Source organism: Monodon monoceros, unplaced genomic scaffold, assembly GCF_005190385.1.
Source record: "Monodon monoceros isolate NGI ecotype Baffin Bay Population unplaced genomic scaffold, NGI_Narwhal_1 Super_Scaffold_20, whole genome shotgun sequence".
Classification (NCBI taxonomy): Eukaryota; Metazoa; Chordata; class Mammalia; order Artiodactyla; family Monodontidae; genus Monodon; species Monodon monoceros.
In genome coordinates this window covers 116994057-117018317 of record NW_021703777.1, presented here as the reverse complement: position 1 = coordinate 117018317, position 24261 = coordinate 116994057, and the positions used below count along the sequence as shown (strand labels likewise).

Here is a 24261-nt window from a genome sequence, read left to right as displayed (position 1 = left end):
AGCAGAAATTGGTAGCATGTCACCTTAGCAATTAACATATGGTTTTCAGAAGTTCACACAACTATGTGTACTGAATTTTACTTATTTGCTTTGAGGGAGATACCTAAGGGCATTGTTTTCATCAGGTTCTTGACAGAGAAGCCAGATGTTTGATCAAAGTGAGAGAAATTACCTGAGGCTAGTCAACCAGGGCCACCCATGGGCAAAACTGATGTGTCTGACATCTTGCCGTTGTGAGATGGGTAGATCTGTTTAGTATATCTGTGCTTATGGTAAACTGCTGCTCTAGAGTAGGTTACAGGTGTTTGTTCAAGGAAGTTGGGAAACCCCAAGATGGAATAAATGTCTACTAGACTCGCCTTTCATTTATGACTCATTTGCAAAATTTCTAGAAGTCTGAATAGCATGAAAGGTAGATCAGAAAATTCAGATATTACAAAACCTACAAAAGTAGTCTATTCATAGCTGTAGGATATAGAACCAGCATATTTGATTATCTTGACTCACTTGGTTTACCCCACCCTAGATTCTATTACTAGTGACACATGTTTTAAAAATATAACTATTATGATAATTCCTAGAACTATGTAGCTTAGCAATAAATTCTAACAAAACATAAATTATTAAACAACTGCTGTTGTCTAATAATTCTTGGAGGAAGAAAAAAGTTCTTGTTTTTCTTACAATTTCCTGAAAAATGATATTTACATCAGGCTAGACTATAAGACATTCTATTAGGAAACTTCTAATCTTAGCTATGCATATTTAAGACCTTAAATTTGCTTTTCTTTTCTATCCTTATGACCATATTGTGTAGTAATGCAGGGAAGTGAGTTACTAATAGAATCATCAAATGAACACCATCGAAGCTACTAAAGAAATACAGAGGCAGTAAAGTCTTGGAGCTTTGGAAGTGAACCTTTCTATTTGTATAGAGGACTCATTTGATAATGAGCAAGTAGTCACATTGTGTGTGGGCTCTGAAACCACAACAGAATGAGGTATGTCCTGTCACAGTTTTTGGTGGCCGTTTTATTTAACTCATCATGAGCCCAAAGTCTTCAGAATAGAGACAATGTCTTTCATATAATCTGGAAAAGTATAGTATATGTAAGAGTGCCATGGAATTATGAGTAAGGATGATGATCTGGTTGGCAAATCTAAGTGTCTCTTATTTGCTTCACTTCCTCACCCCACGGCGAAAACACCAAGTTGTACTGCATGTCAAGAAAGCAGAGCACTCTCTCCACCCTCTAGTGGGTTAGTGGGTGTTTTTTTTTTTTTTCGGTACGCGGGCCTCTGACTGTTGTGGCCTCTCCCGTTGCGGAGCACAGGCTCCGGACGCGCAGGCTCAGCGGCCATGGCTCACGGGCCCAGCCGCTCCGCAGCATGTGGGATCTTCCCGGACTGGGGCACGAACCCGTGTCCCCTGCATCGGCAGGCGGACTCTCAACCACTGCGCCACCAGGGAAGCCCAGTGGGTGTTTTATTGGAGAATAATTATGACTGTGTCTAGGCCAAGGCACGTCATGCTAAAGGAGTACAGAGCAGAACCATACAACAATGGATAATGAATCTGCCTGGGTTCCCATTTATGTGAGTTTCCCTCTCTCCTGTAAGGGACATGGTTATATAACAGAAATATATCATTCAAAATGTCATCTGATGGGGATATATGTATATGTATAGCTGATTCACTTTGTTATAAGCAGAAACTAACACACCATTGTAAAGCAATTATGCTTCAATGAAGATATATTTTTTTAAATGTCATCTGAGAGCAGGAACGTCAGCTTTTGAGGAATGCAGATTCTCAGGCCCTGCTTCCAGATATACTGATTCAGGATCCTTGGAGGCAATGCCCAGGCGTGGGCATGTTTGCTACCTCTCCAGGTGATTCTGATGCCCCCTGAAGTTCAAGCCTTATTGATGGAGCATATATTTGACTGAAGCAGACTCTAGAGAAAGGCTATGTATCTGTTTTCCACTCATGGTTGGCTAGGTGGAAGGATCTCTAACGCCAAAGCCTTCTCAAGTAACAATGAGAGTTGAATAACATAAGCACCATCATGGAGAAAAGATGGAGATTCTGAAAAAAAAATGCATATATGAAGAAAGTTACTCAGTGATGAAGGTAGCATTAAAAATGAAATTCTACCTTATGAGTGCACTTGAGATGACTGTAGGAATTGTAGAGAAATTCATATGATGTGGCAACTCTCGGGTCAACAGTGTGCTTATCTTATAACACAGGCTCTTCAGGATGCCTTGAAAATGGAGTGTTCTTCATCTCCTGAGGATTGTTTGCGGAAGTCTGAAATGGAGTGCAGCCATGAGGAGATGAGAACAGAAATGGAAGTTCTCAAACAGCAGGTGAGAAGTTGAAAGTGGAGCGGTCATGTGGAGAGCTTAGGGCCCATTGTTCATGCTGCTTTAGCCATTTCTGGAAGTCCTCCTATTCAAAACATGTCAAAGGTTTTTGCATGCATTTTAATTAGAATTACCTAATTTTAAAGCTTTATGGGAAAATATAGATCAGCTAGTCCAACTCTAGAGAAAAAAAAGAGAAAAAAAAAAAAGAGAAAATTGAGTTTCAGATGGATTAAGTGGCTCGCCCAAGATTATACACTTAAAAAGGGGGCATGCCAATTAACCTTTTAGTGAAATTCTATTAGCACTGGGTCTAGAGGGTTTCATGTAGACATGATTTATTTTGAAGACACTATTAACCCAAACTCTGGACCTTTTCAGAAAATGGTAGCAGCTGGGCTATTATTCTGTAGCTGCAGGCCTCTGGGCTTTTGAACAATGAGGGCAGTTTTAAAGGGAATGCTCTGCACTGGTCATAGTCACTGAAGAGCCAGGTCTGTTCGTCTATCCCTACATACAGATGGCACCACCTAGGAATTTACTGATGTAGAATGGTTTCCTCCTCCTAACTCACCCAACTTCACTCACTGTTTCCAAGTGCACAGCAAGAGTAAAGGATGCTCTCTCTAAGCTTCTGCATGCACCAGCACCATGGGGCTGTGGGGATATAGCACTGCCTAAACTACTTTAGTCTAATTTTAGTTCACCCAGCTGGAGCTGGCTTAGCTGAGGAGCCACCCATGCATATCACATCTCTTTTCCTGTAAGAGGTTAAATAAACTAATATAAGCAAAGGGCTGGAACAGTTCATAGTGATATTGATAAGTACAGAAAATATAGGAATTCCAATCCCAGAAGCACACATTGTCAGAAATATGTTAGCAATGGCAGGGGCAGGGGATAGGGTGACATAGAACAAAGAGCCGGGAAGTATTATTTTCTGATGCCCCTGGGTATGACTTGTTGGCTGTTTTGCTCTGAGCAAGTGCCAATTACAAGGATTCCTGATGCAATACAAGGAAGAATAGAGCAATTGTGATATTGTTGTTGTTGTTTACTTTATTGTTATTACTTAACCTATAAATCTAAAAAATTCAGAGCATTTGACATAAAGTTGGATTTTCTCTTCTATCAACTCAGTTTGAAATAATCTGCTTCATTACATTCAGGATCAAATATAGAGCTTGAAAATAGACCCATGGAAAGAATAAGTGCATAATCAGAGTGTTAAAACTGCCAAATTCTCAGCTCCTAAAGTACCACTGGCTCTAGCCAGCATTCCTCTGAAAAAGGTACTGCTTACGTTCAGACACCTGAGTCATCTTCAGTGCTCCCGTATAATGTACACCACATGCGAGAGAGTTGCTCTTACACGTGTTTACAGTAAAGGTTTAATTCGTATTTGATACAGACAATGGCAGGTATTCTTCTTCTCATAAACCCCAAGAGTAGACCAGAATCCGTCTCCTTCGTTTCTGTGTGGCCCTTTTGCTAGCTTTCGGCATTCACATTTTAACTGTGCACATTTCTAATTGGGTACCCACAATCATTACATCACCAAGTGCTGCGTGAAACCCTAAAGGATTTAAATTCACAAAGAAACTGAGCTCGAATCTTGGCCATCTAAGTGATGAAATCGCTATCAGTGTTGTGTTTGATAAAGAGCGTCCATCTGTTCTAATCAGATGCCTCTGGTAATTATTTACAGAGCATTGGTTTAACTGTGTCTGGATTTGAACCTCAGCTCTCAACTAAAAAAAAAAAAAAAAAAACCACCCCAAAACAAAATATCAGATTGGCTGGGTATAGTTCCCTTGCAACCTTCTGGTGAATAAAGCCTTGAAATTAAATATGTATATCTGCATCTAGATCCATGTAAAATATTTAATTCCCCCCCTTGCCTATTACATTTTGTTCTATTATTATTGACTTAAAATTGATAATCCTGTAGTTAAAATTTGTTGCACTGTTGCTGATGGTGGTGCAATGTGCATTAACTTTAATAGACGAAATCTAGCTACTAGGTTCCCATGTAAGTCGTAGTTTAAATCTGGTTTTAGAGGAAATCCTTTGCTTCATTTCTTAAGCTTCATTTGTTTTCATAACTCCACATTCTAGTCTCCAAGCCATCAGCCAACACTACGCCAATTAAAACAACAATAATTAAATCTGGTTTGGGGGGGTTTGTTTTGATTACTTTTCTGGAATATTTGGAGTACCTCTTGAGAGGCATTCCACTAGAATGTTACTCTTTTTTATGATATACTCCCACAATTACTTATAAAGGCCAACTCTGGTGAATATCTTTCAATAAACATGCTTTGCTCTCCCACATACATGAGCCTTTCATTTCTATCTTGTGCTAAACTTATAATCTATATTTAGAAACTTTGGCATGTCAGTATTTAGTGGCTTCACTTAGCAGCTATTGTCAGTAAACTGTCTTTCAGAACTTCAAGCAATATTTATACATCAAAGCCTTGTTTTAGAGATGGATGATTTGCTCCAAAACAGTGAAACTTAACACTGATGGGGTGGGAGGAGCAAGGCTTCATCACAACAATGGAATATGCAATAAAAAATCGGGGAGGGGAATTATTTTCAAAATATCCATGTTATTACTTTACTTATGTATTTCTGATATATGCTCAAGGAGAAAAAAGTTGAGAACTGCCATTATAAACAAAGTGAAAGGTAAAATTATAGTCATATGTATCAAGATAGAGCCCCACCATAAAGAAATATTCATGAAAAGAGGACGGAATGTCTCAGATTGGACAAACCCAGATAGCATCTCTCCGGAACTCATTTAAATGGCTTAAGAGAAAAGGAAGCTAGCAGTAACAGTAAGTTAATATTTCCTAGGTGCAAATATACGAAGAAGACTTCAAAAAGGAGCGATCAGACCGAGAAAGACTTAATCAAGAAAAAGAGGAGCTACAGCAAATTAATCAAACTTCTCAAACCCAGTTGAACAGGCTGAATTCTCAGGTATAAGTCCAATAATCTTTGCCAGCACGTATGTATTTTATTTTTATTTTCTCATTTAAAACTCTAGACATTTTGGCTTCCATAATTGGCTTCCATAATCCATAATTGCTGTTGGATTTTTTTTTTCTTTTTTGAGAGATTAGCACCTGGGATGAAATCATTCTTAAACAATCTTGTAAAGAGATGAAAATGACTAGAGATTTCTTTCATCTTAAGTATATTAAGGAGTTTTCCAAGAAATTGGATTCCAAAGTCTTTTATAAAATCCAATTCTTTTGATCTTTTTTCTCATAATATTTATCTTGGTAGAATGGGAGTTGGAACTACCTAGCACTCAAATTCAAAGCCAAAACACTCTAGTACAGTGAAGTTGTTTCTAAATTCTTATCATTTTCTTTGAAGGGCTATGTTGGAATGTTCCTGTCTTCTAAAAACATACATACTAAATGTCATTTATATACCTAGTGAAACCAAGAATTTTGTTCAGTGGTTTCCCAGATTTAAAGTAACTGGAGTGCTCTCAAGGAAGCCAGATAATGTTAGCCACTTTATTAGAATAGAATACTAAATGTAAGTGTACTAAAATTAGGTGCAATAGAATTTATTAAACATAGACTCGGGAAGTTGCCATGATGGGTAAATATTGATGTTAATGAGGGAAATGTAGCTAACACAAATTTGGCTTAAGAAAAAACAATGAACCAGAAAATTTTTAATCTGCAAAATTATGCAGTGTTTTTCAATAAATAAGGAATTGTTGTGGGACAGGCTGTGACAGCTCTGTAGCTTTAAGATTCTTAGTCTTAGAAGAGATTTTAAACTCTTTGTCATCGCCTTCTTCCTAATACAAAGTAGATTGTGAGTTAAATTTAGTTTCTTCTTTGACATCTTTTTTAAGGATTAACTTTAAATCCCTAGTTTTACATGGAGAATTGTTTGGCAGAACCATTTCCTTTCTAAGAAACTGGAAGGAATAAAATAACGATAAAAATATAATACAATGCTTTTTCTGAAAATAATTCATGCAACATACTTTTACAACAGTGGGTGAGAAAATGTTCTGATCATTCTTGGTGAGAAAATCACTGTCTCAATTTGTATGCCTTACATGCAAAGCTGCCTTAATTTTTTTGAAGTTGTCACTGCACAAATCATTTTAGTTCCTGCCGTATTTTAATTTTATTCATTCTACTACATTAAATTCAGATTGATGATAAATATTTGTCTAGACTGGCAATGTTCTTGCCTTTATTAAAGCTGTAGTACAGCCAGAAACACACAACCCGATACTTACATTATAGACTATAATTCACAGTAATTTTCATTCCCGTGTTATCTGTAATTTTTGATTGCTATCAAAAAATAAATGTATTGTCTAATTACAGTACAGTATAACTGCTTATGAACTAGGGGAGGATCCTAGTGATATGCTAAAACTATCAAAATTTTCTTTATAATGATAATCCAAGCATTTATTCTTCAAAAGTCTCATTTACTCAGGTGAAAGGAAGACAGAATTCACCGGATGTAATAGATGGTTTAACAATCTATGTTAAATGTATTAACAGCAGATTAAATGCCATGATAGAATAGGCATTACCTTATTTGAGTAGCATATTACCAGTGGTCCAAACGGACCACTTGACCAAAGGAATTTTTAGGTCAAGTCGATCTGCCACTAGTCGCTTACATACCAGAGTTTATTCTTCCTATCACGAAGGACATTTTAAGGCAGTGACTGGTAAAACAGTCAGTGTGGTGAAGTGAAAGATACTTAGGAGATATTTAAGGATAAAAGCCCGATGTTCATGCCTGCTTTGACAATCAGTGAGGACCTTGAGCAAATATTCAACCTTTCTTCTCTTCATCTGTAAAATGACAAAGTTGGAGTAGATGATCTCTAAAATGTTTCTTATAACTCTAAAACCTCTGTCTCTAAAAATAGGTTGCTTAACCTCTCTTAGCATTCTCACCTGTAAAATATAGATAATGATGCCTACCTCATGACTTCACAAAGTTGTTCTCGGGGTTAAGTGAAACACAATCTATGCAGAAACATCTAGTTCAAGTAATGGCTCACAGGGATTTCATAAATAATCTGTTGGAAGGGAGAATTTTTAATAGTTTCATTTAGTTGTATAATTAGCCTGCCACATTCAGTGCCTCGTAATCTAATTTTGATGCTTTCTTTCTGCAAGGCATTCTGCTATATGCTGTGAGGGAACTAAAAAATGATCCATTCTATTAAAAGACTCACAAGATAATGAGGGGGACATATATAGTCTGTCCTCATCATTTTTGCAGATTCCATTTTTGTGAATTTGCCTACTCACTAAAATATATTTGTCACCCCAAAATCAATTCTTGTGCCACCTTTAAGGTCACTTGTGAACTTGTACAGAGCAGCAAAATACTTGAGCTTCCTGACACACTTGTTCCCAGTGGAGGTCCAACAGTTGATGCTGTCTTCTTCTTTCAGATCTCATACTGTAAAAAGTGTCCTTTTCATGGTCTATATAGTGCCACATTTTTCACATATTTGTGCTTTTTGGTGGTGATTTCACTTTTTTTTAATAAATTTATTCTATTTTAATTTTGGCTGCGTTGGGTCTTCGTTGCTGCATGCGGGCTTTCTCTAGTTGTGGCGAGCGGGGTCTTCTCTTCGGTGTGGTGCATGGGCTTCTCATTGTGGTGGCTTCTCTTGTTGCAGAGCATGTGCTCTAGAGCACAGGCTCAGTAGTTGTGGCCCATGGGCTTAGTTGCTCCACTGCATGTGGGATCTTCCCGGACCAGGGCTCGAACCTGTGTCTCCTGCATTGGCAGGTGGATTCTTAACCACTGCACCACCAGGGAAGCCCCCGGTGATTTCATTTTTTTAAAATGGCCCCCAAGCATAGTGCTGAAGTGCTGTCCAGTGTTCCTGAGCACAGGAAGGCTGTGATGTGCCTAATGGAGAAAAGGCATGTGTCAGATAAGCTTCATTCAGGGATGAATATAGCGCTATTGGCCATGAGTTCCATGTTAATGGATCTATAATATTTATTAAATGAGGTGTCTTTAAAAGAACACACATAAAACAAAATTATGTATTGATTGATTTACAAAAATGGCATGACCAGAAGCTGGTAGGAACCTAAGCCTGCATTTCCCTGGGAGAATGGTGCAGTGTTTGCTACTTCAGTGTTCACAGTGACTTTATAGAGCATAACTATCGTGAATCATGAGAACTGACTGTACATAGTACACATTAGACTATAAAAAGTCATATAGTAAATGTAAAATGCTATCTATATGGGAGGACCAAAGGAGAGAATAATTCTGATAGGTAGGACTTGGAAAGGTATCATACAGTAGGGGACATTTGACCTTGCTTTATAGGGATATAGGGATGACAATAGCATTACTAAAGAGTCCAAAGAAAACCAGCTTTCCCTAGATGTGTCAGATGTTGGGGGAACCCAGCATAGTTGACTCTGCTGGATGAGGTTGGGCCTCAAATAGTGAGAAGCATGAAGTGTAGCAGTGTGCCTTTGAACAAGTTACTCAGCATCTCATGCCTTAGTGACCTCGTCTGTAAAACAGGAATAATAATGTTAAGTATCACATAGGGGTATTGGGAAGATTGAATGTGAGTTATTAAGTGTAAAGCACTTAGATCACTGACTGGCATGTATTAAGTGCATATGCAACTTTTAAAATTTATTGTGGAAGCCTTTGACTGTACAATTGACCAATTCCAATTACATTCAATAAGCAGTAGAAGCTGTTTCTATATCCATATCTATGTCTATATCTATATTTATAGCTAGAGCTAAATACATCAACCTAAAACTGAGAATTATAATGGCCCCAACAAATTGGAATAACAATTTTAAACTATCCAACTTTCCAAACTTCATTTGGGTATTTCAAGATAGAACCAGTGCCTGTCTGAAAAATCCAAAACTCAGCTATTTTCGTTGGCATGACTGTTATCAGTACTTCACCCCCTTGATTTCTGAGTAGATCACTGCCCTCTGGGCCAAGAGTAGCTTTAGAACATTTGAGCTCTTTCTGATATACAAATGCCTTTGTTTTGTCCACAGATAAAAGCTTGTCAGATGGAGAAAGAAAAACTAGAAAGGCAATTAAAACAGGTATGTTGATCCTTACTGAAATTCACCAGCCCTCTTGTCGTGTTTGTTTGTTCTTTTTTTTTGAGAGCCTCTCACTGTTGTGGCCTCTCCCGTTGCGGAGCACAGGCTCCGGACGCGCAGGCTCAGCGGCCATGGCTCACGGGCCCAGCCGCTCCGCGGCATGTGGGATCCTCCCGGACCGGGGCACGAACCCGTGTCCCCTGCATCGGCAGGCGGACTCTCAACCACTGTGCCACCAGGGAAGCCCAACCTCTTGTCATGTTTGAAATTCCAACTTTAAGTTTTACACATTTATTCCCAAATACAGCAGGTCCTCATGGTCCCAATTGAAGGCATTTTCAAACTCTGGTACAGATGGCCTAGGACAACTCATGCTTTTCATTGTCAACTAAAATGTCAGTGGAGAGTTAATGCTTAGGTACCACCAAGGCCTCTCAACCCTAACACTCATGAAAAGCACATGTTACAGAACACGTTTTTACAGTAGCACAAGCTTTGGTGTGTGTTCATGCAAACAGAGATTTCTTCATAGACTCACAAACACCTGGGAAATATATTTCCTTGGTATTTCTTGCAGTTGCTTCCACAACAGTGGAAAACTACGTCAAAGACTTGTGCCTTCTTTTGAGAAAGTAGAGTATCTTCTTGGGTATTGGAGCATTCTAGTCCATTGGTTCGCTAGTAACCTTAAGGAATGAATATTGTTTCTCTTAATTCCTAATTTCCTCTCTGGACTTTAGTTATGTCATCAGTGTCTCTGGCTGCAGTTTAAGAAAATTTATTTTATGGCTTAAAGGCTGGTTCTTCTTAAGCAAGGACTCTGTGAAGATAACTCAGAGACACAAAGTTAACTCTACATACATTTTCAAGTGTTTCTAATTTCTTCAACATGGAAAAGTAGCTACAGCTTCACCTTAAGTAAAATTTGGCCTGTGAGCTTCATCTGTATCAGTCCAGAGTCTGCATTGACAGGCCTCCTATCTTGAATTTGTATTATGCCAGATTTAGGCTAAACCTTAAGATTTTAACCAAACTTTGTGGTTGTATAAAACAAGTGTCAGTGTGATTCCCCAATTTCACCCACTTCCCATGAACCAACAGCATTGTTCTCCTCAGATGTATTTCCTAACCAGTAACTACGGCTGGAATTTCCACCTACGGGATCCATGCCTACCGACAGGCCCTGGGGCTGTGCAGGATCTACAGAAGTACCCAGTAAGTAAGAGCTCTCATTGCAACAAATAAGTGCTTATATCTCTAATAAGTGCTAATATTCTCTTTTGGTAGAAATGATGTCTGTCTCAGGAATTTTGGCACATAATACTGTCTACATAAAGAGCCTCTATTTATCTCAGCCTCTAATTTGCAGAGTTACAGTGGTCTATGTACATTATAATTATCTTTGGGTCACTGTATCCATAGGACATATAGATAGGAATACATTAACTGAAAGGTATCGAATTGAGCTAAAATTCCAGGAACAAACATATAACACTTTATATGGGTCATTTTTAATGACATACCTGACTCTACCGAAAAGACATTTCTGTGTATAAAGAAAAGCAAAGCGAATATAGCAAAACAGTCTGGGTGATACCTTTTTCAGTTGTAGACTTATATTCAACTACTATGAATATTGCTACATCTGTGCAAAATAGTTTTTGACATTTTCCAGTTGAAAGCATCTTCTTAAAGGATCCAAGAAAAAGTGACCCACTTAAGTTGCTCTCTATGGCTGTGTCTACCCAAGCAAAATGAAGTGAACAGTGGAGCCATTAGTTGTGAGTGAAATTGCTTTGGACAGTCAACCTGAATAAGTCAGACCCAGAGCACCCTCCCTTTCCTTCTCAATAACAGTGTTCCACCCACCATCCCCCATGGTCTGGAAGTTTGTCTCTACTCTCTATTTTTGCCTACATAGACAGAATCTTCATACAGGAAATAAATCATGCATTTTTCTGCATTTTGGATTGGCTCAGACAACCTCCTCCCCCTTAGTTATTATTAACTGTGTTTCTAATTAGGCAAAGAATCTGAGATTTTAAATCCTAGCAGGATTTTCCTAGCAGGACACTTAAGGAGTACATAGTTCTCTTAGTTGCCTGAAACTTCTCACACTTTTGTATTTGAGTGTGACTCAGAAGCCCTTTTCCCAAGGGAAGAGATAATGACTCTTTGGGTGGTGGAAGGAAGGATGTCAGAATTTAATGAGCATCTCTTAGTTGACCCTGGTGTGACACAGCATACAGCTGAGAATTTGGTTCTTTTTGTGTTGTTGTTGGTTGCTTCTTCTGTCTGCTCTCCCTCCTCCATTTTCTTTTTTCTTTACCCGTTTGCTTACTTTTTACTTTTCACTAGAAACATTTCTGGGAATCTCCAAACACAGCTATCATTCTGTATTTTTTTCAGAATGTAGAAGGAAATTAATATTGTGGGAAACAAAGAGATAGAAATTTACTAAGGAGTTTAGTTGTCTGCAGGTTAGGGAATTGGGGGAAATACTCTCGTGGAAGGTTAACTATAAATCCAGGGACTCATTCAAGTTTGCCTACAAGTAAAAATGACTGTTTTCTTCAAATCTTCGTTTGTGGAAAAAAGGCAGAAGTTCACCTACTATAAAAGCTCATCAAACCTTTTCTATCAATTACAAGAGATAAGGCAGTCCAGATCACTTAAAATTATCACCAGATAAACGTCTGTATTTGAAACAAGATTCCACGCCATGTAACGACTACATTTTCAATCAATATTCACTTAAACAAAATCTCAGTATAAGGAGAGAAATTACAGAAACTCCCAGAGTTCATTTTAAAAGAATATTTCATGTCTCGTGCTTATTTCTAAGCCTGAATTAAAGCACATGCGATAGTGTTTGTAAAATTATGGTATATTCACCTTCTTTTGGCAACTGTCCTGGAATATAAAACTGAGGCTCACGTCACTTATCCTATGTGTTATTTGAGACATCTAAAAATAAACGAGGAGATGAAAAACGGAGGTGATCTCATTTCCTGTTCTAGCTTTTTGTGGACCAGAAAGAGCCAGGAGCCTAGGTGTCTGAGTGAGGGTAAAGTGGGGTCAGGCAGTACCAAATGCAGCATTTCTTAACATCTTAGATAACTGAACTCTTAGTCTACTTTCAGTGGTCTGGCAGCCCTGTAAAATGCCCCCTATTGGCTCGTTGTTAGAGAAAATTCTCCTGAGTTATTTTCAGGTGGTAATTGGATAATAGAACAAAGGGCCTGTCTTCTCTGGGTCTTGGGGAGAAGGTAGAGGAAGCAGAAACAAGCATCTGGAGCAGGAAGACAGACCAACCTCCTTGGCAGGGAAAGCTGAGATTCCTCTGTTCTAAGTGGTTAAATACAAAGATTCTGGCCTTGGAACTGTATTTTGAAATTCAGGTCTATAGTTTATGATTTATTTCAATGCAATTTGTTTAACAGGTTTCCTGATGTTCAATGTCTAGCTGTTCTTAATTGGTGTAAATCTAGGAAAAAAAATCCCAAGAGAAAAATGCAAGTCTACCCTCTCTTCTCACTGACTTTCTAGTCTAAACTAAGCAATTTAGAATAGTTTCTGCAGAGGAACAGTACAAAGGGAAAGATTTTCACTCCTTTACCGTCCTGAGCCTCTATAAGCCATGTCCTCATGTAATGGCTTAGATTTCTTCCTTGAGCCACCAGAAAACATTAAACTTGTACATTGTTGTCTTGGTCTTCCTGTTGCCTCCTGTGCGAGGGTTTTATAAAGAGTATTGTTGATGATAAATTCTTTTGTTTTATTTACGGGCTACAGTAAGTTTTACAAAAGTCTTTATACTTCCGCACATATCCAAAACACATCTGGTTTAAAAAAAAAAAACACAATCGCAAAGTAGTAGACATTCTGGCTGAACACAGAGTGGATTTAGGAGGGGGGTAGGGAGATGGTAATAGTGATGAGGGAGATAAGAGGGGTGAGCAAGATTGGCCACAGGTCTGGATAGAAACTCCTTTTGTGTTGCCTGCATAACAAAAGCCACATAGGGTAGTTATGTTTTTAACACACCACTATGTTTGGTTTGAAGCCCATGTTGCTATAATAATGTTTTATTGTTCCACACAGCCAGACTGTCAGTGGTATGCTCCCGACCTGTTTCCGCCAGATGTGCAGGACAAGGCGAATGGTAAGACCGCAGCTGTATTGAGCATTCTTTCATGTTTACATTTTAATGGGCTCTTTTGGGGTTGTTTACTCGACATACATTCACTCATACTCGGGGAGGACCCACTATAAAGTTGAGTTGCATACACACCTCTAATGTGATGCACTTGGGGTTAAATTGAACTCCTTTAGAAAAAGAAAATGTTCGAATGCAGAAATGCATGGATCTCAGTTCTGGCGTCTGTTCCTATTCCATCTCAGAGTCAGTATTCCATCCGGGGTTAGAAATGAGAACTTCCAGCAGAGCTGCATTATAACAACAACAACAAAGCTCTGTGATTCTACTGCAAAGGCAGATGCACATCCACCATTCCAGGTTGAGTTTGCTAGACAGATGTTTTAAATGTCACTGGCAGATAGATGGAGGAAACCAAAGGCTCAGAGCTGTGTTCCCTAATGACTAAGTGTCAGGCTCCAAGTTTAGGCCAGAGTTGCCCACAACGCCCACTTCTAAGTATGCTGAGAAGAATGAAAAAGTCACCTACCAAGGACTCACAACTAAGAGTACTCTCTTACGTTATTTTTCTTTGGTTTACCATTCTCTTCTTTCTTTCCAGAATCTGCTATACTTTCTACTGCTTGTTTCTCTGGTCTCATGAGGCCACCCAGGAGTGGGCTGAATACACTGGGCTAGAATTATAATCCCTCCTCTGTTTTCATCACATATAATCAGAAGTCAGCAATGTCTGCTGCATGTTTAACATTCCATATGACACATACCTGTGACTCTAAGTTGTTAATTTCCAGAGATTGGAACCTATCTACAAAAGCTGAAGAGGAGCCATATTCCAATTTCAGGCCATACTTGGAATGTTATCTCATTTAGTTCAGATCTGAGGTCACAGAATTCTAGTGTTTAGTACAAGGAATCCATTATGGAGTGGAAGTAGAGAGCCGGGGATACCGTATGTAATTTTCCAGTTGGGAACTTCACAAGTCCCAGGGCTTTCCATGGTAGTCTGCGTAAATGGAGCCTCCTACACTTGTGCACCACACAACCTGGACAGCTGTACACAGCAACACTGAGAGTGGCAAAGGCCGTAGCTCACAGTAGCATTATGGAGAAGAAAGATAAAAAGTGAGAACTCTATAATAAAATGTCTAGGTATTTATCAGAAAACTGTAGGACTTTCTTTTTTCTTTTCTTTCTACTACTAATATAACCATTGGTTTTAATGAAGTTCTTGGGTTCCAGTCATAAAGGAGAGCTTTTAATAGAAAGGCATACTATTAACCATAATGATGGTTGCATAATGTCTGTGTTTCTGAAATACATTAGCTGAGTTGCCATCCAATTATAGTTTCCCGTTTTATATTATATTGGTCTGGAATGAATATTAAAGATATTTTCTCCTGAGTTGGAGTTTAATCACTAGAAAATACAATTATGCAGTAGAGAATTCGATAATATCATAAAGCCATTTATATATCACTATAGTATTCGTCCTGGACCAAAGTAATAGAAACTAATGATTATATAAAATAGGACTGAATTGTGATGATCTTCAAAAACTAAATAACATGCAAAACTATAATTTTATAGTCAGTGTGTGAAACCTACTGATTTTTGTCTACTTGGGAAGAAATATAAGAGCTCTGTGATGTATAAACATGTGTGTGACAGGGTCTACAGATATAAAGTAAGTTTTATTATTATACCATTTTACAGATGAGGAAACTGAGGCTTGGAGAATGTAAGTAGCATGCCTAAATCACAGAGTTAGGAAGATTTAACCCTGGGATTAGATTCCAGGTATATAACACCTCAAAACCTGTGCTTGAATCATATCCTGTAGTGCCCTTGAAAAACTACCTCTCTTACTGTATTAAAACTCTCTAAAACGGTAGATATAAAAATGACAATGGGGGTCTTAACTTGGATAATTATAGGTCTAGTATCTAACCCTCAATAATCTCTTCTTCCTAAGAACTCATAGCATATATTATCTGTGCTTCTCATTTGACACTTAGAATATCACAGGTAAAAGACACAGTACTATGTAAGAATAAGTGCATAATAAATGTGTTATGAGGTAAATCTTGCTTGGGCAGTCCTGGTGGAAACTGAAGGGTTATATTACCATTTGAAACCTGTCCTCCATACCAGCACTGCTCTGCAGCTGACTGTGGCTTGTCTACAGGGAAGAGGGCTGATCATGACTAGGGGACTATTATAGAAAGAAACCTCCTTACTTTAAAATCTACCTGCTTGGAATTCCTGTTGCCCCTTTTCTAGCTTCCAAAGCTGATGCTGTTTCAAAGCTCAAGCCAGGTCATGACACTTAGCAGAAGCTCTGAAATCACCCTTGTCACAAACATCCCACGTGCCATTATTTAATTTCGGTAGTGAATCTTGTTATTTTTTGTTTTATTTAATTGGAAAGCTCCTTTTGCTTTGTCGATCCAACACAATTGCTCAGAGTTCTTAAAAATAATTGTGTAGTATTGATTGTTAAAAAAAATATGGGTTTAAAGAGCTTTTATTATAAAGATATTTTTATTGTCTCATCATGTGACCAATACATTTATTCTCCACTATTCAAGAATATACTGCTAGTCAATATAGCCTGTGTTTTGGACTAGAAATACCAAAATGCAAGCGACGGAAAGAAAAATGAGTGGAAAAATTAGACTCTGTTTCTGATAATCTATAAACAAGCTATTTCTGAAAACTGCTATACGTTTTATTCATATAATACTTAAAATATTTTATTTATATTTAAATAAAAAGGATCCTTTTTAAAATGTGGATATTTAAATTAATACTAATTAGTACATATGCTTCCTAGATTGTCCTAGTTCTTGGTTTTTATTAATTTCCTATTACTCCTGACAAATTTATTTTTCTGACCCCAATATATGTAGGATATTTTTATCATAGTATCTTCCTTTATAATTATTCCTCTTATTATAATTTAACCTGAAATAGTGGCTCCAATGTCTACACATAGAGCGGCAGCCTTGTGATTTTTAAAAGGGACAGTGGGTACAAAGTGGGTGACTAAACGTCTATGCTACCGCTAGAGCCTCCTCTGACATTCCCAGGGTCTGCGACAAGAACACAAGGAAAGCTGCATACTTTATTTGTAACTATTTAAACATTATGGATCAGGCTTAGAAGCTATTAAAGTATAGTCTATCCTCCTATTGATAAATATAACTGGAAGGCCAGCATCAAATCTAGAACACTCAGATTCCAACCAGTTCTGTGCCAGAAAGCAGTGGCACGGGAAGACCTGAGCCATGGCCCACCCCCTTCCCTCCCACCTACCCACTGGGAGGGGTCTTGAGTGTGAATTTGAGGACAGCCAGCAGGCACATCCCAACTTCATATACCCCTCACTACCCTACAAACAGCACCCCTTGGCTTCGGGCCTGGGGAAGAAGACCACATGGGGCCTGGAAGCAGACCCGGGGTCACCTGGCAAAGAATCTGGGGGTCTGCTTGTGGGTGCCAGGAGCTTGTTCTAAAGGAAGGTAGGCCCACATGATGAGAGGGAGTCTGGCTGGAGCAGGGCCAGAGCAGGGTCCTCTGAAGAGTGGGGACCCAGTGAAGGGCTCCCTGGCCAAGGATTAAGGTCAGTTGGTACTGAGTACAACATGGGACAGTCTTCAGGTCAACTGATTTCCAGCCTTGCTCTCAGCCACTGTCTGTGGCTATTTTAGAGTGCTTTGGGGACACACTGAAAATCAAATCTTCTTTCAGAACCTCAAGATTTAAATAAAGGTTTTCAAGGCTTTGAGACTTTCCTAGCTTTCTCTCTGCATAGCATTAAATAATGGCATTTTTCTACATGATGTAGAAAATGCAACATCCACATGATGTCCCCAGATGTCAACGGGTTACAGTTTCTGTTCAAACATGTGATTTTACAAAGAACTTTTCACCTCATTTTATCTGTTGTCAGAATGAGGTGCAAAATGACTTCCGTGTTTCCCGAACAATTACGGCACAGCAGAGTTAGTATAACCTTGAAAGCACGTTGTTTGTTTCCTCCTTTTTGAAATGTCAAAAGGCTATGTTTTCTGACCCTATTGTATGCCGATCACTTCTGTACCTTCCAAAATTTTCATATGGTATAGAGCTGAACTTTGTCTAATGAGCTGGAGCTCAATTCTTACATATTTGGAATGGCATGAAATGTAGGCATGCAAGATTGTGTTGTGAGCAAACATCATTATTTCTTTACAATATAGAAGATCAAAGCCCAACCATTATAATTGGCCTTTACCGATGCCTAATAATAAAGAATTAATTGAATACTGCCTGAATTCGTTTCCTAGGGCTACCATAACAAAGTACCACAAACTAGGTGGCTTAAAACAGCAAAAATTTACGCTCTCACAGCTCTGGAGGCTGGAAGTCTGAAATCAAGGTGTTGGTACGGTCGTGCTGCCTTCAGAGCCTGTAGTGGAGGGTCCTTCCTTGCCTCTTTCAGCCTCTAGTAGTCCCAGATGTTCCTTGGCTGCGGCAGCATAAGGCCAATCTCTGCCTCTCTCTTCACGTGGCTATCTTCCCTCTGTGTCTGTGTCTAAATTTTCCTCTTCTTATAAGGACACCAGTCATTGGATTAGGCTAATCCAGTGTAACCTCATATTAACCTGATTATGTCTGCAAAGCCCCTATTCCCAAATAAGGACACGTTCACATGTACCAGGGGCAAGGACTTAAACATATCTTTTGGGGGGACACGGTTCACCCAATAACACTAACCGTATGCCAGAAACTATTTTAGGGGCCTTATATTTATTATCTGGTCAAAACCTTACAGCAACCATGTGAAACGAGGACTGCCGTTGTCCCTGTTTTGTAAATGTGAAAACTGAGAAGCAGAGAGATCACGTAACTTGTCCAACCCCACATGGTTGGACATGGCTGGTTATTGGCTGGGACACAGACAAGCTCACACAGTCTAGCTCCAAAGCCCACATTGTAACCACTAAGCAATGTGGACCACCCCATGCTCTGCATTAAGTAAAATGTAATAGTGTCATACTTTGCATTTATTCTATTTAAATAAATTCTAATGGTCCTGTCTGTCCTGAAAACCAGAATCTTTATGTCTCAGGGTGTGTCTTTTTTTTTTTTTTTTTTTTTGCGGTACGCGGGCCTCTCACCGCTGTGGCCTCTCCCGTTGCGGAGCGCAGGCTCCGGACACACAGGCTCAACGGCCATGGCTCACGGGCCCAGCCGCTCAGCGGCATGCGGGATCCTCCCGGACCGGCACACGTGTCCCCTGCATCGGCAGGCGGATTCCCAACCGCTGTGCCACCAGGGAAGCCCCCAGGGTGTGTCTTTTTATAACTGTCTTTATTTAAACATTACAGGTGATATTACATTGGTAAATGGCTTGGATTAGTTGGATTTTTTCCAGTTCCTAATAGTATGAAGAGATAAAGGGACCAGTGTAAATAGTAAAAAGTACTTAAGAAATGTAAGAAACAGAAGAAACTTGAAGACCATACTTTGTATAATTTTCAATACAGATGGATAAATTATTACAATATTTTTCTTTTATCAAATACATTACTGTCTTGATAAAGGAAATTAATTGAAACTTAGAGGCAGATAATTTTATGCCTGTTTCTAGATTGTTTGAAAAGAATTACAGGAGAAATGCCACCTCACCTTTAATGCTCTAAAGGTCAGCTTATCAGTAAACTAAATGATTTTGCTAAAAGAATAATAAAGCGCAAAAGTATATTTACATGTACAGGAACATATGAAAATACAGATGGTAAATATATTCCTAGTCAAACACTGATTTTATACGCAAAGACTAAACATTCTATTTAGCATTTTGTATGAATAGATACAGAAGATAGATAGATCGATCCTAGATGAGAAAAATGCACACAATAAGTCTAGACTAGTCACAATTCCACCAGGTAAATGAAATTGTAGTAATTCTATTAAATGGAAGATAAAAATCCATAGGGAAGGAAAGCAAGGTATATATTTTATTTTTCTGCATCCCAACTGGGAAGAAAGTCTCCTTACCTAGGTTTCCTTACTGTTCATGCCTAAGCGTTCACATTCTAAGAGGTTAGTGGGCATGTAGAGAGCAGAGTCCCCTCAATCCTTTCAAAACCCCTCTGCGGCGCTGATACCCCCTCCACTCTTAACCACCAACTGTACTTTAGATTCAGCGAATACTTGATGTAGAGTTGAGACATGGCTTCTGTCACCAAGATCTCTGGGGTCTATTCAGATCACTTTGGCATCAGGCTACTTAACCTGTGCTCCTGTGAACATGGAAACCTACAGTGTAACCAACACCATTAATAGATAATTACTTACCCAATTAGTGGGTAGAGTCCTTCACCAAGCAATAAGGCAAAGCCAATTCTTCCTAGCAGGTGAGGACCCACATTCCCTTGTGGTGTTTCTCTTGTCCTGCCCCCATAACTGCAGAGCCAAGTCTCGCGACAGAAGTCTCTAACCAACTTCACTATATATAAGGACACTCTGCCTTCCATTCTAGGAACTCAAGACCTGTATTTGCCTTTGTTCAGATTTCCATTCTGCCATGGATTATCTCATGGGCCATAGCTGCTCTCCATCTAAAACTTGTGGGTAGTAGCCCTTGCCTCTATACCTATTTCACAAGAGTGCTGTAAAAACTACACAGGAACTAATTTTTCTTAATGTTTTAAGATACCTAGAGGTAGGCATCATTAATTAATGGATTAATTCTAAACTTCAGGATTGGTTAGACCAGTAGATCATGCTTCTGGATCCAAATTTATGTTCTCACCATATTAGATATCTTTTCTTTTTGGAAATGCAAAAACTTTTTGATCAAATTAAGGAATGCTTCCAGACTTTAAAAAATTATTACAAAGTTACATTCCCATCTAAACACATGTTTACCTGTATTTTTATATTTTCTCAGTTTAGTGCATAATCATGTCTAGTCTGTCTTTAAAATACACCAAAAGTTCAGGTATATATTGTAAATGAATTCTTTGCCATAAATCGTAATTCGGTGCCATAAATTGCATGTAATTTCAAAAACGTACACCACAAATATCTTAAGGACGTTATGGGCTGAGTTCCTGTAGAAACTGTAGCTAACATTTCTGAGAAAGTAAGATACTTATTACGTTTAATATAACTTTCCAAAAAGGCATTAAATATTTTTTTCTTTTTTTATTGAGGTATAGTTGATTTACAATATTATGTAAATTTCAGGTGTACAACATAGTGATTCACAATTTTTGAAGGTTATACTCTCCTCATAGTTCATTATAACATATTCATCCATTCATTATAAAATATTGGCTATATTTCCTGTGCTGTACAATAAAGCCTTGTAGCTTATTTATTTTATGCATGGTACTTTGTACCTCTTAATCCCCTGCCCCTTTCTTGTCCCTCTCCATTCCCTCTCCCCACTGGTAACCACTGGTTTGTTCTCTATATCTGTGAGTCTGTTTCTGTTTTATTATATTCCCTAGTTTGTTGTATTTTTTAGATTCTACATATAAGTGATATCATACAGTATTTATCTTTCTCTGTCTGACTTATCTCACATAATACCCTCCAAGTCCATCTATGTTGTTGCAAGTGGCAAAATTTCATTCTCTTTTATGGCTGAGTAATATTCCGTTATATATGTATTATGTATTATATATATTATATATATCCATTATACATGTAATGGATATATATAATGCATATAGTATATATTTTTATACATATATATATATATATATCCCACATCTTCCTTATCCATTCATCTGTTGATGAACACTGAGTTTGCTTCCATATCTTGGCTATTGTAAACAATGCTGCTATGAACACTGGAGTACATATATCTTTTTGAATTAGTGCTTTTGTTTTCTTCAGATACATACCCAGGAGTGGAATTGCTGGATCATATGGTAGTTCTATTTTTAGTTTTTTTGACGAAACTCCATACTGTTTTCCACAGTGGCAACACCAATTTACACTCCCACCAACAGTGTCCAAGGGTTACCATTTCTCCACATCCTTGCCAATATTTGTTATTTGTGGTCCTTTTGTTGATAGCCATTCTGGCAGGTGTGAGCTAATATCTCATTGTGGTTTTGATTTTCATTTCTTTGATGATCAATGATGTTGAGCATCTTTTCATGTGCCTATTGGTCAAATGACTGTCTTCTTTGGAAGAATGTCTGTTCAGGTCTTATGCCCATTTTTAATTGGGTTGTTTGTTTGTTTGTTTTGATATTGAGTTGTATGAGCTATTTATATATGTTAGATATTAACCCCTTATCGGTCACATCATTTGCAAGTATTTACTCCCATTCAGTAGCTTGTCTTTTCATTTTGTTTCCAGTAGATACCTTTTTATATAATGGCCGCAGTTCTCAGAAGAATATTTTTTCAACCTGAAAAAGTAACCTTTTATCTTCCTGTTACTAAAATGTTAGTTTAGCATATCTTTGAAATACCAAATGCAGGGCAGCAAGTATAAAACATTTAACATATACTAAAACGTTATCATGAATCAGGGAAACACCTTATTTCTTGGCATTTATGCGAATTTTTTTCTGTTGCCATGAGTAGACTTCTTTGATTTTGTTTTCCCTATGGCACTTATTTGTGGCATTTTATTACTAAAATATTCCAAATTTTTCTTATTGGTTTTCATGATACACTCTCACATCATAAGAACTGTGATCTTTTCTATGGCTTCGGCAAGAACGCACCCAGTATCGTATTTTTAAAGTACTTTATTTGGCAGTTATCTCTCTGTGGGATGAGTACTGAACCAAATAGTAACACATATGACTCACTTTCATAAGCGAACGCCAGAGCCACCGAAATGCCAGCAAGCATGAGAAGTAGTGTATCCTTGTCAGGCACGACTAGGACGAGGCCACAAGTGATTTCACGAAACGGTAAGCATATGTCAGTCCTGAAAATTATAACCTTCCATTTGCTGCCTCTTGATTTCTCAGTGTAAACTTGTGGGTGCTCATGAATAAAATACTTCTTTTCTCACCAGCCTCGAAGTTTTTGTTAGCCCTAAGCCAGAAGAAGAGAAATGAACTTTTAATTTTCAATCTGAAACATTTTCCTGCTGTTTTTCTTAGGTTTCTCCTCAGAAAAGAAAGCCAATGCGTAGAAGCACACGCTGTTGGAGGAGCACACAGGCCGAGGGAGAGCTCGGCTGAGGGCCCTCGTTCCTCTTTTTACTGTGGCTTGTGTCTGCCACACCTACACATCACCTCCTCCACTACTCATACCTGGTAATGTTTCCCTTTGGCACGGATGGAGGACAAGGCTGTGACAGCTGAGATCCTGATCAAGTCCTAGGGGCCAAAATTATACAACCTATCACAACTTCCAGCTTCCTGGAAATGAGAAAATCCTAATGTGATGGTGATGGCTTTGCTGCGTACATGTATACTTAGAGAAGTAGTTCAGAGACACATCGATCTGCAGTTAAATCTGTGTTTTTCTTCCTGTGCATTTGCGTAATTATTAACAAAAAACGTAACTCTGTCTTCTCAAACCAATTAAAACGGAAAACGAATGTATCCAAATTTTATTGCAATTAAATTATACAGTGACGTGACAGATGTCTAAAGATTAAGCAGGTTTAAAAGTATTCATCCATTTAATAAGGATTCTACTAGGACCAACTGGAGATCATCTTTGCGAGGAGGTATAAAGCAGGAGTGTGAGATTCACGGATATCTGTACTTCTAGAAGTAACCAAAGAAAACCAGGAGCGTCCACTGAAGCTGCAGTCCAATAAACAATCCAGAGATAAGAGCTGAGACTATCTAGCTCCAACTTCCAAAAGTTATTCTGCTTAATTCCAGCTCAATCGTTTCTGTTTTTTCAATTTCTGGAAATACTTGAAGCTTTGTGTAATAGGAAGATGAAAGAGCCTTTAACTGCCTAAGCAGTTAAATACTTTCAACCTCAGTCTTTGGCTGTTTAATTCTTGATAATTCTTGAGAAAGAAATATCCTTCTCTTACGTTAATTCACTAAAGCTTTGTTTTTTCTACAACTGATTAAAGAGACAAATCATTCTTGGCCAATAAGTGAATCAGAAAAACAATAGTTGCATCATAACAGTTAGGTGTATTTTTTTTAATTTCCATTTCCTTGAATTAGTGAAAAAGTCATTGTAATCCAGCTCCTAGCAGTGGATTAAGTTTGCCAACTGAGGTGTGCTCACCAGAGTAAAAATTGAACGTGTATATAAGAAGTACCCCTTGGTAGCCTTGTTGTAGGTCAATTCAACAGCAGTAAAACATGATTTAATCATACCATCACTATTACTGGAGTCATCCTACTACTAATTAGCAAACGGCCAAACATTGTCAAGATTGTACAAATGCTAATGTATTGGGAGAAAATCCAGCTTAGGCGAGACCTAATTTCATTTCAGCTCCCGGTGGGTGACTGCAAATGTGCAAAGAGGACCCCTTGCTCAGAATGCTACTGTAGTTCCAAGAAGACAGGTTTCCACATCCCCGGCCTGCGAGTCAGCCAGTCCCTCTTGTGACCCTCCCCCAGAATCATTTGGGGACGTCTCTGTCTCAGCTCATTATAA

General features: G+C 38.4%; 1 protein-coding gene across 1 annotated transcript in view; it reads left to right on the top strand.

Annotated features, from left to right (window-relative positions):
* The window catches only part of TNIP3 (TNFAIP3 interacting protein 3), a 57155-nt gene extending 33574 nt beyond the window's left edge, over positions 1–23581 (top strand). Inside the window, 7 exon segments of the mRNA XM_029235502.1 lie at positions 2254–2373; positions 5236–5361; positions 9447–9497; positions 10614–10643; positions 10645–10712; positions 13602–13662; positions 22785–23581. Coding sequence (XP_029091335.1) covers positions 2254–2373; positions 5236–5361; positions 9447–9497; positions 10614–10643; positions 10645–10712; positions 13602–13662; positions 22785–22865 — 537 coding nt within the window. The 3' untranslated portion in view covers positions 22866–23581.
* The last annotated feature ends 680 nt before the right edge of the window (positions 23582–24261 follow it).